This window comes from Suricata suricatta, chromosome 2 (genome assembly GCF_006229205.1).
Source record: "Suricata suricatta isolate VVHF042 chromosome 2, meerkat_22Aug2017_6uvM2_HiC, whole genome shotgun sequence".
Classification (NCBI taxonomy): domain Eukaryota; kingdom Metazoa; phylum Chordata; class Mammalia; order Carnivora; family Herpestidae; genus Suricata; species Suricata suricatta.
Window position 1 is genome coordinate 57,692,105 of NC_043701.1, and position 17,116 is coordinate 57,709,220.

General features: G+C 34.6%; 1 protein-coding gene across 1 annotated transcript in view; it reads right to left on the reverse strand.

Annotated features, from left to right (window-relative positions):
* Positions 1-17,116, reverse strand: part of CDK13 (cyclin dependent kinase 13) — a 112,986-nt gene that overhangs the window by 27,769 nt on the left and 68,101 nt on the right. The window contains exons 7-8 of the mRNA XM_029918605.1: positions 14,547-14,736; positions 13,483-13,539 (exon numbers count right to left, since the gene is read on the reverse strand). Coding sequence (XP_029774465.1) covers positions 13,483-13,539; positions 14,547-14,736 — 247 coding nt within the window. The remainder of the gene's footprint in view (positions 1-13,482; positions 13,540-14,546; positions 14,737-17,116) is intronic.

The window sequence follows — 17,116 nt, forward strand, 5'->3', positions numbered from 1 at the left end:
ACTCTCTGATTTCAAAATAATTTACAAAGCTACAATAATCTAAACAGTACAGTATTGGTGTAAAAACGGATATATAATATCAATGGACTGAAGAGAGAACCCAGATATAAACCCATGCATATGTGGTTAATTTATGACAAAGAGGACAAGAATATAACTAGAGAAAGGAAAATCTCTTGAGTATCAATGGTACTGGGAAAACTGAATAGCCACAAGCAAATCAAGAAAACTGGACCACTATTTTATGTCATACACAAAAATTAAACTCGAAATGGATTAAAGACTTGAATTAACACCTTAAACCAGACAACTCCTAGAAGAAAACATAGGCAATAAGATTCTTGACATCAAATCTTTGTGTAGGTTTTTTTGAGTTTTGTTTGTATCTGACTACAAAAGCAAAGGCAAAAAAAAGGTGAAAGTCCCAAGTTGGGACTACATCAAACTAAAAAGCTTCTGTACAACAACAACAACAACAACAACAACAAATCAACAAAAAAATCAACAAAATGAAAAGGCAACCTACTGAGTGTGAGAAAATATTTGCAAATCATGTATTTCATAAGGGGTTAATATCCAAAATACATAAAGAACTCATCAATCAAATAGCAAACCAACCCCATCCAAATCTTATTTAAAAATGGGCACAGGAAAAAAAAACGGGCATAGGATCCAAAGAGACATTTTCCCAAAGATAATAAACACATAGCCAATAGGCATATAAGATGACGCTCAGCTTCACTAATTATGAGGGAAATGCAAAACCAGGAAAGATCAATTCACACCTGTTAGAATGGCTATTATCAAAAAGACAAGAAATAACAAGTGTTGCCAAGAATGTGGAGAACAGGGAACCCTTGTGCACTGTTGGTAGGAATGTAAATTGGTACAGTCACTATGGAAAACAGTATGGAGGTTCCTCAAAAAAACTAAAAATAGAATACCATATGACCCAGCAATGCCACTGTGTATTTATCCAAGAAAAGAAGAAAAAAAAAAAAAAGGAAACACAAATGGAAATAATAATCTGTACCTCCATGTTCATTGCAGTATTATTTACAGTAGTCAAGATATGGAACAACGTAAGTGTCCAACGATGCATCAATGAATAAAGATGTGGTACACATAGTAGTCCCCCCCTCTCTGAAGGAGATACAATCCAAAATCCCTAGTGGATGCCTGAAACCACAAGTAGTATTACACTCTATATATACTGGTTTTTGCTAATCTACACATAACTATAATAATGCTTAATTTGCAAATCAGGTACACTGAGACATTAGCAACAGTAATAGAGTAGAACAATTAAAATATATAGTAATAAAATTTGTGAATATGGTCTCTCTCTCAAAATATCTTACTGTACTGTACTATACTCATCCTTCTTGTGATGATGAGAGGTAACAAAATTCTTATGTAACAACACGAAGTGAAATGAATGAGGAAGACACTGTGATGCAGCATTAGGCTACTACTGACCTTCTGATAATACATCAGAAGGATCATCTGGTTCTGAACTGTGTTTGACTATAGGAATCTGAAACTGTAGAACACAAAACCTAGACATGGGGACTACCGTATATATATATATAAAATATATATAAAATGGAATACTATGCAGTCATGAAAAATGAAATCTTGCCATCTGTGACAACATGCATGGACCATGAAGGTATTATACTAAGTGAAATAACAAGACAGAAAAAGATAAATACCATGTGATCTCATTTATATATGAAATCTAAAAAAAAAAAAAACCAATAAAAAAAACTCACAGACATTAAGAACGGAATGGTGGTTGCCAGGGAGGAGGTGGGGCAATATGGATGGAGAGCATCAGGAGGTAGACTTCAGCTGTTGTGAAAGGAACAGGTCATGGGAGTGTGGTGTATGGCACAGTGACTCAAAGTCAATGGTATTGCAGTGCATATTTGAAGGGTGCCAGGAGAGTGGATCTTGAAAAGTTCTCATCACAAGAATAAAAGAAATTTTCTTTTCTAACTTTTATGGTGACAAATGATAACTAGATCTATCATTTCACAGTGAATACAACCGTCAAATCATTACGTTCTCAAACTAAAGTTGTATGTGAATTATACCTCAGTAAAAAAAAAAAAAAAAAACTCACCTGTTTATGCCTTAACTCCTTTTAAATTTGAAATTCCCTATTCTTCTCATTCAATCCTGTACCTCCTTCAAGACACACTGAAAGACCCATCTTCATAAACGCTAATCTCTATCAACAGAGTTATTTTCACATTCTTATTTTTTTATATCATACTTACCACTGTATTTTACTTCATGTTTTCTATCTTCCCAGGAAGACAGAAGACCCCAGAGCCCATTCTTTATTATGAACCCCACACACAAAGCCCAGACCAATACTGAGCACAGGACAGATACTTTAATGGATACGGCCTTGCAAGTTTAGTTGACATACATGAATTAGCTGGGTGGGAGAAATTTGTGAAAATTATAATGACTAGTTTTCTGCATTTCAAGGATATAAGCATATGAAACCTACAGTCTCATCACCTCAAGTGCAACTAGGTATCTCCAGTCTCAAGAAGACTGTAATTAATATTTTATCTTCTTATATTTAGAACCATTTTTAAATATTTTTTAAAAATGAAAGTATGTTGAATCATATAGAGAAATTACACAAATTAAAGTTATTAAATTTTATTGAAAAGAACATTTAAATAAAAGATTATTTTATACACCATGTATCAAGTTCTAGGCAATATTCATAAGTCATCTTTAAGCAGTTAAAATTAGACTAGTTTAATTTTTTAACTTGTATCAAATCTAGAAGTAAAATATTTAGTACATTATTAAAAATGACTAAACACAAAACTGGATGAAATACAATTTATTTTGTTTACTCTTTTTTTATGTTTTTATTTATTTTTGAGAGACAGAGAGAGACAGTGCGAGCAGGGGAGGGTCAGAGAGAGAGAGGGAGACACAGAATCTGAAGCAGGCTCCAGGCTCTGAACTAGTTGTCAGCACAGAGCCTGATGCGGGGCTCGAACTCATGACCTGTGAGATCATGACCTGAACTGAAGATGGACCAACTGAGCCACCAGGTACCCTAATGAAATACAATTAAAAAAAAAAATTTTTTTTTAATGCTTATTTTCGAGAGAGAGAGGGTGAAAGACAGCAAGCATGAGCAGAGGATGGATAGAGAGAGAAGGGGACAGAGGATCTGAACCAGGCTCTGTACTGACAACAGAGAGCTCAATAGGGGGCTTGAACTCACAAACTGTAAGATCATGAACTGAGCTGAAGTCGGATGTTCAACCTACTGAGCCATCCAGGAGCCCCAAAATACACTTGTAAATATATAGCAAAAATATTTAATGTATACCAAGTGACAGTTTTTTCTAATGTTTGCAAATTCTTGGTTTCTGTCAGAAGAAAAATAAGAACTAGGCAAACACTGAGGAAAAACATTCAGTTGTAAAATTTGACCCAGAATGCTCAATTATATATTTTTAAATTTTTTTCCTCTAAGGTTTTATTTAAATTCCAGTTAGTTAACATACAGTGTAATATTAGTTTCAGGGGTACAATTTACTGATTCATCACTTACATATAAGACCTGGTGTTCATCACACAAGTGCCCCTCCTTGACTCATTCTCTCTCTCAAAAATAAATAAACATTAAAAAAATTTAACCATGGGGAGGGGAAGGGGGGAAAAGAGGGAGAGGGAGGGAGGCAAATCATGTGAGACTCCTGAATACTGAAAACGAACCAAGGGCTGAAGGTGGGGAGAATGGGGGATGATGGGCATGGAGGAGGGCACTTGTGGGGAAGAGCACTGGGTGTTATATGGAAACCAACTTGACAATAAACTATATATTAAAAAAAAACTGTTACTGATGTGATTTTAAAATAAGCTATTGTAAAAAATATTTATTTATTTATTTATTTATTTATAATTTTTTTTTGTTTTTTATTTATTTTTGATAGACAGAGAGAGCGCAAACAGGGGAGGGCCAGAGAGAGAGGGAGATACAGAATCCGAAGCAGGCTCCAGGCTCTGAGCTAGCTGTCAGCAGAGCCCGACACAGGGCTCGAATCCACAAACTGTGAGATCATGACCTGAGCTGAAGCCGGATGCTTAACTGACTGAGCCACCCAGGTGCCCCAAAAATAATTTTTTAAAAGAATCTTTTATTTATTTTTGAGAGAGGGACGGGGGGGAGGGGCAGAGAGAGAGAGCAGGAGGTAGAAAGGAGACAGAATCCGAAGTAGGCTCCAGGCTCTGAATTGTCAGCACAAAGCCCAACTCAGGGCTCAAACTCACAAACCATGACCTGAGCTGACGTTGGATGCTTACCTGACTGAACTACCCAGGCACCCCTAAAAATATTTTTTTAATGTTTGTTTTTTAGAGAGACAGAGCATGAGCAGGGGAGGGACAGAGAGAGAGGGAGGCACAGAATCCAAAGCAGGCTCCAGGCTCTGAGCTGTTGGCACAGACCCTGATGCAGGGCTCAAACCCACAAGCCACAAAATCAAAGTCGGATGCCAAAGTCAGATGCCATCCAAAGTCAGACGGTTAATCAACTGACCCACCCATATGCCCAGAAAGGTCAATTTTAAAACACGAATATCTCAACACTGGGGAAATTATTTTATTTGTAAAGTGGATAAAATATTCAGATTGATAGATACTTTTTATAAAACAAAGGACCATCAATGAATTTTCACTGAATTTTTCTTTACATTCAATGAGGTATCAACAGAACTCAAAGACTATCTGTTCAATGATAGATTTCAAAACTCTGCCTTTAGATAATCCCACGAATTCAAAGGACCTGGATGGATCAGGGGAGGTGAGAAACAGCTACAGTCTTTCCCACCTTTATTCCCAACAAACAAACCCCTCCCTAAAGGGTGTGTCCCCAGGCTGGCAGGCAGCTCAGCCTCCTATCTCATCTAAGTAGACAAAAAGGCAAAAGCAAATGCTCGGAGCAAGATCCTAGACCCTTAGTTTTGGGAGGTTCTAGATAATTAAAATTTACAAATCAGAGCTGCTAACTTTGTTAAAGACATTTCTAAAAAAATAAAAAAGAGAATTATATAAAAGGAAATACCTAAACTGCTCTACAGTGCTTCATTCCTTCAACATATATAATAGTCTGCACTTCTTTTGGACTACAACTTTTGTTTTTGAGAAAAACATGGAGAGCCTTCAGCTAACAAAATTCATCAAATGCACAAATGCTATGTCTCCCTTCAGAGACCTACCAAACCTACAAAAGAAATATGGGACCTGTTTTTAATACCCTCTGCACGTCAAACATATTCTGTCATCCTTGATTCCTCTTTCCTTCAAATCTCACATCTAACCTGTCAACAGCTTTTATCATTCCTACATCCAAATAGATCCTAAATCCAACCATTTTCCATGATTTCAAAAAAGTGTAAGTCAAGATTATCTTTTAGTCTAGGTCATTATTACTTTTTCATTGGTATGAGTTTCCCTGCCTCTCTTGATCTAGCCTCCCTCCCCGACATTTTTTTTAGATGATTTGAAAGCATAAAATCAGATCCTATCACTGCAACTACATAAAATTTAAACTTTACCTCAGGTGATAAAAACATATTCCCAAGTAGCTCACCTCCTATTTTTACACTGGGCAACTCTTTGTCCCTTAAACGTTCCAAGTCTATTCTCAGGCTTTGAGTTGCTTAGTTCCTTCTACTGGAATGTTCTTGCCCTCTGTCTTCGCTAAGTTACCCATCCTCATTACTCAGGCTCTAGGCTCAATTTTACTTCTTTAAAGGTTTTTCTTAACTACCTTAGCTAAAAATTACCCACATGCCCAGAGTGACCTTGTAGTCATTATTTTATTTGCTTTGCAGCATTTAAGTATTTTAAATTCTTTTCTCTATTCCACAGGTTCATGTCTACCTTCTGTCGTCATCATGCAAATGAGACCAGGGACCTGGTGTCTTTCATAGCTATATTTCTAATACTTAGCCAATAGGTATTACCTAGGTCAGTGTCTGGCACAGACTAAGCACTTATTAATACATTTTTTAAAGTCTATTTATTTTGAGAGAGAAAGCGAGCCAGGGTGAGAGTGGGAGGGAGGCAGAGAAAGAAGGAGGGAAAGAGAATCTCAAACAGGCTCTGCATTGTCAGAAGTGTGGAGCCTCACACAGGGCTTCAAACTCAAGAACTACGAGATCATGACATGAGCCAAAATCAAGAGTCAGACATTTAATCAAATGAACCACCTGGGCACCCCACACTCACTAATATTTTTAATCGGCTAACACATGCCTTAACTGTATTAACAGTGAAAACAAGTTTTTTCGCATGCCCTTTGCCCCACTTTCTATCTTCAACTCCTTTCCTCCCTGATATTTTCCAAGAGAAATAACTCTGAAATTTCTGTATTGTAACACTGCTACAGAGAAACAATAGTAATTTTTTTCACCAACTGAGGTCATCTTACTTTTTTACTACACATGTAAATTTTGAAGTCCTCTAAGTAACTGTATCGTAACACATCCAAAAGGAAATTTATCATCTTTTGCCACACACTTGCTTCCTGTTTCCTATCTCAGGAAACAGCATCACCATGTACGGTAGAGACTATTAGCTGTCTTCCAAAATCTGTTCTTTTCTTCAATGGTTGCTGCCCACCTGTAGGCATTGCCCACCCTCACTGCAGTTGGGTATGATCACAGCACCAAGTTCCCACTAAAAGAACGTGATCATAAGTGATAAGCACCATTTCTAGGTCTGGCTCATAACATCCCTCTCTCCTTTTTTCTAGCATGGTGACAGCTTTGAAAGCCATGTGAAGAAAATGGCAGATCCACCAACTTAGATCCCTCAATGACTATATGAAACAGTCACCACTTGATCTAATGAGATGGTTAAATACTCTTAATTGTACACCAAGGTAAGCAACATTCATTCCTGATGCATGTAATGCATGTAAACTTTGTATTCTTTAAGACACTGAACTTTCAGGTTCTCTTTGTTGTAAAAGCTTCCCTTACCCTAACAAACCTTTATCCAGTTGGCTTAGGCAGAAATTTACAGAAGTACAGGCAGGGATGTGTCTAAATACGCATATTTGACTATCAAGTTCTAACAATTTTATATCGTATGATATAATCCATCCGTCTTTCCAACATCTATGCCCATTCCCAAGTTCTAGCCATAATCATCATACCCAGGTTAACCACAGCAGCTCTGATTGCCCTTGTTTCCAGATTTACTTTCCAAAGTGCAAAGGGACAACATAAAACTTCTGTATGTTCTATATTTAATACACGCTGCAACCTCCTAGAGAATATGCACACAAGGCCTATAAAAATCTTTACTGCCTGGTTCTTGCTGCAAGCACAGTGAACCATGTTCCCTGAGAAAGCTGAGCAAACGTTCATTTTCTAGAGTTAGGAAATAAGCCAGGGAGAGAGCAGAGCTGGCAAGAAAACTTTTAAGAAGACAGCAGTGCTATAATTATGTTTTAAATGTTTGTGATAAACATTTTCAAATAAATATTTAAATAAGCTTTTCAAGAAACTAGTTTTTAATCAACTTTATTTTTAATGTTTTATTTATTTTTGATACAGAGAGAGACAGAGCATGAGAGGGGGAGGGGCAGAGAGAGAAGGAGACAGAACCAGAAGCAGACTCCAGGCTCTGAGCTAACTGTCAGCACTGAGCCTGACGCGCGGCTCGAACCCACGAACGTGAGATCTGACCTGAGCCAAAGTCGGAGGCTTTAACTGACTGAGCCACCCAGGTACCCCTTTACTTTAATCAACTTTTAAAAGTTAACATTGACAAAAGACAACATGACTGTTTAAAAGTCAAGAAAAAACTTACATGATGATTTATTCCAGAATTTTGCAAAACAGATGTCCCACCTCACTTTCCACCTTAGTGTTTAATAAGAAGGAAGCAAACATTGAGAAAAGTATGCAGAGAGAAAGATTTTAGTCATATAAGCAAATTCCAAGATAGATGGAGTTAGCAAATAAAACCAATGTCAAATTATCTAAGTCACTAATTTAAATGATTATTATTTTTTTTAAAAAGAGAGTAAGTAAGCAAGCAGGGGAGGGGTAGAGGGAGAGGGAGAGAGAGAATTTCAAGCAGGCTCCACCCTTAGCAGAGAGTCCAACTTGGGGCTCGATCTTATGACTGTGAGAACATGACTCAAGCCGAAATCAAGAGTGAGACGCTTAACCAACTGAGCGACCCAAGGGTCCCTGTTCCTTCTTTATAAACAAGTATTTACTGACACTCTGAGCAAGGTACTGCACTAAGCACCAAGAGATGGCTAAACCAAAAAGCCAACCAGCCAACCAGCCAACCAGCCAACCATGGCTATAGTTGTTTAAAGCCTTAAAGTTTGGTGGTAATATAAATTATAATAATATACTTTAAGTACTACATAAAATAATGAATAATGTACTCTGGACACATAAAGGGAGATGTGTCCAATAATGACTTTGGAATTCGGGGTAAATTTTTCAAGGGAAGTAATGCCTGCATGGCATATTGAAGGAAAAAAACAAATGTGAGACTGAGATAATGGAAAGTATAATTCCATACAAAAGGAAACAACTGATGTAAATTCACAAAGGCATTCAAGAGCTTAACCTGTTTAGGGAACTATAAAGAGCTGACATTGCTATTATCTGGGAGGCAGGGGACAGCACTTTAGAAGAATGACAGAAAGAAAGAATGTTAGGGAAACAGAGGCAGGAAAACCAATATAATTTTATTTACAGGGGTCTATAGAAGACATATCTATATCTGAGAGTGACAGATACCTTCAACTAAAATGGGGAATAAAGGAAAAGAGCAAACTTTTTTCTGGGGAATACGAAGACAGGCTTTGTCACAGCACGTTTAATTTAAAGTACCTCCACCACCTAGATGGAGTTGTCCAGTTATGTCCAGTACAGGTTTAGAGATCAAAAGAAAGATCAAGGCTTGAATCAGAGATTGGTAAATCTTCAGCATTGAGGGAATGGATGAGATCTACCCTACATGAAGAGGAGGAGTACCATCCCATAGAGAATTAAACTGCCTTTCCCATTTTATATGCTCAAAAATATAAGCTACTCCATTAGGACCAAAGGAAGTTCAATTTAATCTAAATCTTATGGTTAGGTTAGTAATCTAAATGAGATTCCCATTCCTAAAGCTTGTTTAGCCACAATTTTCTATTGGTATTAATGTTATTAGCAATCTGTCTATTGCAATGGCTCTCATATTGGCCCAGGATCTCCCAGAAGTACTCTGTATTATCTGCAGTCCCCAAAGCTTCCTGCACTAGTCTGTATCAGGAGGGTCCTCCAGATCAGAATGCCAGTCTCTTGGATCAGAATTAATCAAGCAGTTACTGTGAATGTGTTTTATACTTTAAGGGCATAAAAAACACAAAAAGTTTAAAATATGGTCTCTTTTAAATGACTACAATTCTAACTTGCATTATAAGACAACAACACAAATAATAAGTCCTGAATATAAATTCATCTAGTCCTTGGACAAACTGCAAGAGGTAATACTTTCTCTCTTTACCACTGATACCTAGCTTTGGAAAAATTTCATTTTGCTTTTAATGGCAATTTTATGAAAAGCCACTAGATGGTGATATTACCTTAAAAATGTTCAAGAAACTTTTATTTTGATTACAGTAACTCTTAGAACCATAAAAGATATGTTTTCCAATACACTTTAAATAAGGATTTTAGAGATTTTAAATCTTTCATCTTGGGGCACCTGGGTGGCTCAGCTGATTTGGCATCCGGGTCTTGGATCTGGCTCAGGTCATGATCTCACAATTTTGGAGTCAAGCCATGTGTCAGGCTCTGTGCTGACGGTGTGAAGCCTGCTTGGGATTCTCCCCCGCCCCCCCCCCCTCTCTGCCCCTTCCCTGCTTTCTTGCTCTTGGTCTCTCTCTCTCAAAATAAACTTTAAAATAATTTTATTTAAAAAATCTTTTTTTCATCTTAAAGTTGTGAATAGTGAAATATAGAGAGATTAAGTGACTTGCCCAAGATTAACTTCTTAAAATAAATGGCAATGCCAGGACCAGAACCAAAGTTTTCCTGATTCACATATTTATTCATATGGGACAGTCCCATAAAGAGAAAAAGATATCCTATCATTTGGGAAAGTAAATGGAGCAATGACTCAGTAAAATAAAAACTCAGGAGTGGGTATATTACTGTGACTAAAAGTTTCAGGAAAAGTTGAACTTAAAATAGCTACTGAAAAAAATGAATGGCTGTAAAGAAATGGGAAAAACCGTCAGTTCTCAAGTTCTGTATTTCCCAGGGTCAAAGTATAAACACTGATACACAAAATGAGAAAATGAATTTTCAAGTTTAAAGGAATCATTTTTGCTCTAGTTTTTTTTTTTTTTTTAACGTTTATTTATTTTTGAGATAGAGAGAGACAGAGCACGCACAGGCAAGGGAGGAATAGAGAAGATGGAGACACCGAATCGGAAGCAGGCTCCAGACACAGGGCTCGAACTCACAAACCGTGAGATCATGACCTGAGCCAAAGTTGGAAGCTTAACCAACTGAGCCACCCAGGCACCCCTCACCCTAGTTTTAAACCAGTTGTTCTCCTTTCTTCTACTGAAGCACACATGACAGAGGAGATCCACACTGGTCACACCACCTCCTGTGTTCAAGTCCTAAGTACTAGAGAGAACCCCATCCAGTTCTCCTCAAACTCAAAATAGATATCTGAAACCAAGTGAGAATGTAGTTGAAACTACTACAGGGGTAAGCTGAAATGTGCTCTATTTTGGGGGGTGGGCGGGTAGGACTTTGCAATGATTTCTTGAACACTTCAGTTATTCTATTTGTAATAGCTAGTTACTCAGAAAACACTTCAAAGTGATTTAACATTTGGATGAGTGTTATTACTGTAAAGCCTTACCTTTCTTCCTGCTTTTAATAACAGTATGAATGAAAAATCATGGCATGTTTATTTTTAAAAATATCTACAAAAGTTGAACAATATTAAATCTGCTAAAGGCTGTATGTTAGAAATTCATATGTTATTAAAATTTACTAGAACAGTGTATGTATTTTAAAGTCATTCCATTAAAATTAAGCCTACTCTGATGTTAAAGAAACTGAAATTATTCAAATCTGGAAAAAAAAGTTTTAAAGAGAGTACATAAGCCCCTGAAAAACTTGGCTTATAAAACAAAATAATATACCAAGTTTTTATCTTATGAAACTTGGTTAAGCAGAAAAATTTACTATACATTACCAGAAGATGCAAATTTTAAATCTCCTATCTTTCTAAGCTCAAAATTCCTATATCAATTCAGGAGAACAATGGGGATACTGTCTTGGTAAACACACCACACCTTTGGCACTCCACTGAAACCCTACACTCCATTTTTAAAAGGTAAAATAAATGGAAAAATTTCATAGGTCAGTTTTTCTGGAACATTGTATATTCTAATGTGAGTGAATATCAGCATAACAAGAATTATACAATGGAACTTTCTCACAATAGTCTTTAAACAAAAGGTTCTAGTAAGTTTACAACAAACATAACTATAGATAAAGCAAGAGTTTTGTTTTGTTTTTTTAAAGAAAGTCCAAATCAGTGACTAACACAAAATGTGTGAGCTTAAACAGGACTTATAAAAAGCATATACTGAATTAAGATTTTTCACTAAACACAAAATTAAGATGAAAAATGGTAATTTAGCTGTTCTCCATCTACACTGAGACCTAATATGAAATCAGAAGAAAGGGATTTATATTCAAGTATGACAAAAACATATACCTGTATTAAAAAAGGATGATCAAAACTACAGTGAAATCTCAAAAAAAAACCCCAGCTAAACAGAAAGAATCTTTAATTAAACAGAACTTCCCCGAAAAATAGTCAACGAAATTTAGTTACTCAAAAAATATACTTTCAAAAGAAGTTTGAATTAAGTGCATATTTGGCCAGCTTATTTTTTTCTTCAATTTCTACCAAGAGGCACTATTACAGATGATGGAAAAAATAAAAAATTGGGAGTTGGAAACTGAACTATATATATTCTTGACTCTGCCAACAAATATTTTTTGATCTTTAAAGTAACTCAACCCTTTATGGATCTCAGTTTTAACAAATGCAAGATGAGGGTTACAGCCTTTAAGTTTTAGAACAGTTTTAAACTTAAAGGAAAAAACATCCTATGACTCTTTCTTAAAATCTTAATTAGAAATAGAGCAGGTAAAACAAAAGCTAAAAAGCTCTGAGTAAAGTAGGTCTATAACAACTGGTCCATACCATAGTTTCTGAGGGGTTTATTCTAATAATGGTGTCCAAAACACACCATTTAAAAACCTTTCCATACTAAACAATGAAAATAATTTTCAGAATGATGTAACGGACAGTACAAGATTCAGAAAGAAATAAATTTTTCACTATAAAAAATTCAAACAAGAGGATCTTTTTCAAATAACCAGAAACAGGCCAACATTTAGCAAAAGTAAGTACCCATTTCTAAGAATTCCAATTAACTGATATATCATTATATTAAATTACAGTTGCACTAAATTACAGAATTGTCAAACAAAGTATTTCAGAATATGTATTTGAAAATAAAGAAACAGTGCTGTCTGATAAAAAAGAAATGGGCCAAACTAGAGATAGATTAAACCCAATTAATTTCATAGTATATTTATATAAAATCCATTACTTCACATATTTTATTTTGAAATTCCATATTAGTTTTTTTAAGATTTTGTTTTTAAGTAATCTCTATACCCAAAGGGGAGCTCAAAATTACAACCCCAAGATCAAGAGTCCCATGCTCTCTACCCACTGAGCCAGCCAGACACCCACATATTAGTTCTAATGAGGCAAGTCCTATTTCATTATCGCCAGGCCCAAACGAACCTAGGATATACATCTAAGTGCAGCCAGGGAAGCTCCCGTAGAAAAGTTATACAATGGAACTTTCTCACAACAGTTTGTTTAAACAAAAGGTTCTAATGAGTTTATAACAAATATAACCATAGATAAAATAGGAATTTTTTTTAAAAAAGGAAGTCCAAATTAATAATTAAAACAAGCTTTCTGAGCTTAAAGATGCAGTATCAAAAGCATATTATTACACTAATATTTTTCATTAAACACAAAACTCACAAACATCTTAATATATTAATCTGCACTTAAGATACATATAAAATGACACATTTTAAAAGAAATTTTATTTATCTCTAAGTGCCAAAAAACAATATTTTTAAATTGAGATAAATGCATAAAATTTGTGATTAAAAGTCAATCCATTTAGTATAAAATCATAAAATTTCAGGTATTTAACAATGAAAAGTATAGAATATTTCCCTTTTCTTAAAAATGTTTTTATTTTATTTCTTAAAAAAAAAATTATCAATAAGCTGTTCTTAAAACTGGTCTCTATTATCTATAATACTCATTTGAAAATACTCTTACCTTTCTTCTGAGCTATACAATCGAGCAAGTCCAAAATCTGCAAGTTTTATTTGCCCTCTGGTGGAAGACAAAATGAACAAAAAGTATTAGTCTACTCTGAAATCATACATATTTGTACCTATTCATAGATATCTAATCATATCACACACATTCATATTCTATTCCTAGAATTCATAAAAAATATACTTATATAAACTTTATTTTTGATCACGCAGCAGTACCCCCAAGTCCTATAAGGAGAGGTAAATAGATAAACAAGTAAAAAAAGTGGTACTTTTCCTTTGATAATTTCAGCTATTATTATTCTAGTACCACCACCACCACCACTACTGCTGTTATTATACTAGTATTAACAGTATTTTAGTACTAGTTAGTTCCTATTTAGAAAAGTACACTTCAATGAAGCTAAAACAAAATGAGATCATTTCTGGTACTTAGTATTAAGACATATTACTTGTTCAAATCAATAATGTAAGACAATGAAATCATATCAATTTTTAAAATTTATGTTTAATTTTCTAATTCTTAGAGGGGCTAGGTACATAGAACCCTTTCTATTAACTAAAATCAGTACCAGGCATGCCTCACTTAAACAAGTAGCACCAATTACAAAAAAATTATCAGAGCTCAGGTTATGCTGTCAGTAAAATGTTTAACATAAACTTTAAATATCTATTTGTGTGTGTGTGTGTCTGTGTATACACACTTCAAAAAAGTTCACCTTTAAAAACTGTGATAGTGGTGTAAAAAAATTCTAAGTTAAAAAAAATTCTTAGGTCTATTCTTAACCTAAAGCTGAAAACATTATTAATTACAAGAATACACAATTCACATTATTTGGAAAAATATCAAACAAGAAAATCGATTAAGTATTATTTTACATATTCTAAAAACTATTATTAGAAATTAAAGTATGTTTAACACATGTTCAGATGCAGTTCTGGCTGTAATAATACTGATTGTGTTAAAACAGCTTGAGCAATAAATTTTAAATCTTTTAACAGAATCGAAGTATACATGATACAATACTCAGTTTAAACACTTATTTCAAACTCATACCATACCTATTATTTAGAAGAATATTTGAACATTTAATATCTCTATGCAAAAAGTTCTTCTTATGACAATAATCCAGACCTTCCATGAGCTGTCTCATAAATGACTTTATGTGATTTTCATTAAAATGAACCAAGCCTGATTCCAGTAGTCCCATCAGATCATGGTCCATATATTCAAACACCAGATAAAATGCACCTAAGAACAAGAATAATTAACACATTAAATTTTCTTATTCTTACAACTTTTCTATAGGCTCAAAATTTTTAAAACTAAAATGCTGTGAAGAAAATAATACCTTGAAAAAGAAGTCCTACTTTGTGACTTCAATAACATTCATCTTTCTCTCTGAATTTAAAATCAATAAATACATCCCAAGGAAACATCTAACACAGTTTGCTCCAGAAGAAGAAAACTGTTAAATATGGAAATTAACCCTACAGTGCATAGCTTCTGGGTGTGATTAATGTAAAATAAATTCTTAACTATTTTATATATTGAACAAATTGTCTTTCAGTAGAAAGTGAATAAAATCAGTATAGTTCATCAAAGAAAATTTTAAAGTGTTAAAAGAATTGTGTTTAATAAAGAATCTGGGCCCAGTTGGACTTTAGATGATTTCTATTAAGTCTTCAATAAACATATAATTGTTTGTATATCTCCAGAGCATTTGAAAGCACACAAATCACAACTTTATTTTATAAAACCAGCTTAATCTTGCTACCAAAACCTAAAATAGCATATAGTATAGACAACAACTATACTTATCAGAGATCCAAAAATCCTAAACTGAAGCTCATACAAACTGAATCCAAGCTATATCTAAAAATATTCTAATCAGACAAATCAAAGTATAAACTATCAATTCAAGAATAGAAAAGCTGATAAAATTCAATATATCTATCAAAGGAAAAAGCTATCAATATGCCAATAAAGTCACCTGAAAAAAGTTAACAATTTAGTTCCTAATTAAAAACAGAGCCAAGATCTTACTCATAGTACACTTTAAAAAATAGTCTTAAAAGCTGGGGATAAATGAGTGAACTTATGATGAGCATCAGGTGTTCTATGTAAGTGCTGAGCCACTAAATTATACACCTGAAACTAATATTACATTCTGCTAACTGGAATTTAAATAAAAATTGAAAAACAAGTTTATAATGTACCTCTCAAACCAACAAACAATTCATATTTAGCAGTAAAATGTCAGGAGTTATAAACAAGAAAAACCCTTAATTATTACTAGCTGCTATAGAAGTTAGTAAAATTAAAGACAATGTATAAACAATGAAAGGGAGAAAATCAGATTTATTGGTAGATGACTATTTCCCTTGTAAATACAACAGAATAAAAAAAAGAGAGTATCTAAGTTAGAGAAAATCATATACAAAAAGCAAAAGACTTCATTCATATATGCAAGTAATACTTCATTAGAAAATAAAATTTACATGACTCCACAAAAGAAAGAAACATTACTACAAAGGACTAGGAAAATAACAATAACTATACAAATTCATTAAGAAATGCCAAACTGTAAAATTAAAAGTGTGTATAAAACAGTTTCAATAAAAGAACCAAGGATTTGTTTCTATTTTCTTTAGCTGAGAGGATACTTAACTTCCAAAATAATTCTAAAATTCACCTTAAAGAAAATAAGAACCAAAGTACCAGCCAAAATGTTTCTGAAAATTAACATCTGCCCTACCAGAGATTTAATATAAACTGCAAAGACACACAGAAGTGTAGTACAATATACACCAGAAAACAAAGCCTCAACATACATCTAATAATTATGAAAGCAACCATTTTATTTATTTATTTTTTTTTCCCCCTAAAGTAGTTTACTGTCAAACTGGTTTCCATACAACACCCAGGGCCCTTCCCCACAAGTGCCCTCCTCCACACCACCACCTCTCTCCCCCTCCCCCTTCAACCCTCAGTTCGTTTTCAGTATTCATTAGTCTCTCAAGTTTTGCGTCCCTCTCTCTCCCCCTCCCCCTGGTCCTCCATTAGGTCTCTCCTGTTAGACCTATGAGTGCACACATATGGTATCTGTCCTTCTCCGCCTGATGTATTTCGCTTAGCAGAAAGCAACCATTTTAAATCAGTGAAGAAAAAACAAGGTGAAGCTGATACTGGGACAACTACATAACCCCACAGGAAGGTGGGGGAATCACACCAAGGACAAAACACAACCTCATAAAAAAAATAATAAATTTTATTAAATAAAAATTTAGAATCATGTACATAAGTAAACAATATGAAAGGTAAAGGCAAGGGGTGAATGGGTGGTTCAGCCGGCTAAGCATTCAACTCTTGATTTTGGCCCAGGGTCGTGATCTCACAGTTCGTAGGACCAAGCCTTGCTGAGAACCCAGAGCCTGCTTGGAATTCTCTCTTTCTCTCTCTCTGCCCCTCCTCTGCTTGCCTGGACACACTTTCTCTCTCTCTCTCAAAAATAAATAATAAATAAAAATAAAATACAATTAAAAAAGAGAGGTAAAGGCAAATGGCAAACTTGAGAAATATATTTGCATAAACAGATGAATATCCTTAATATAAAACAAAGCCTTACAAA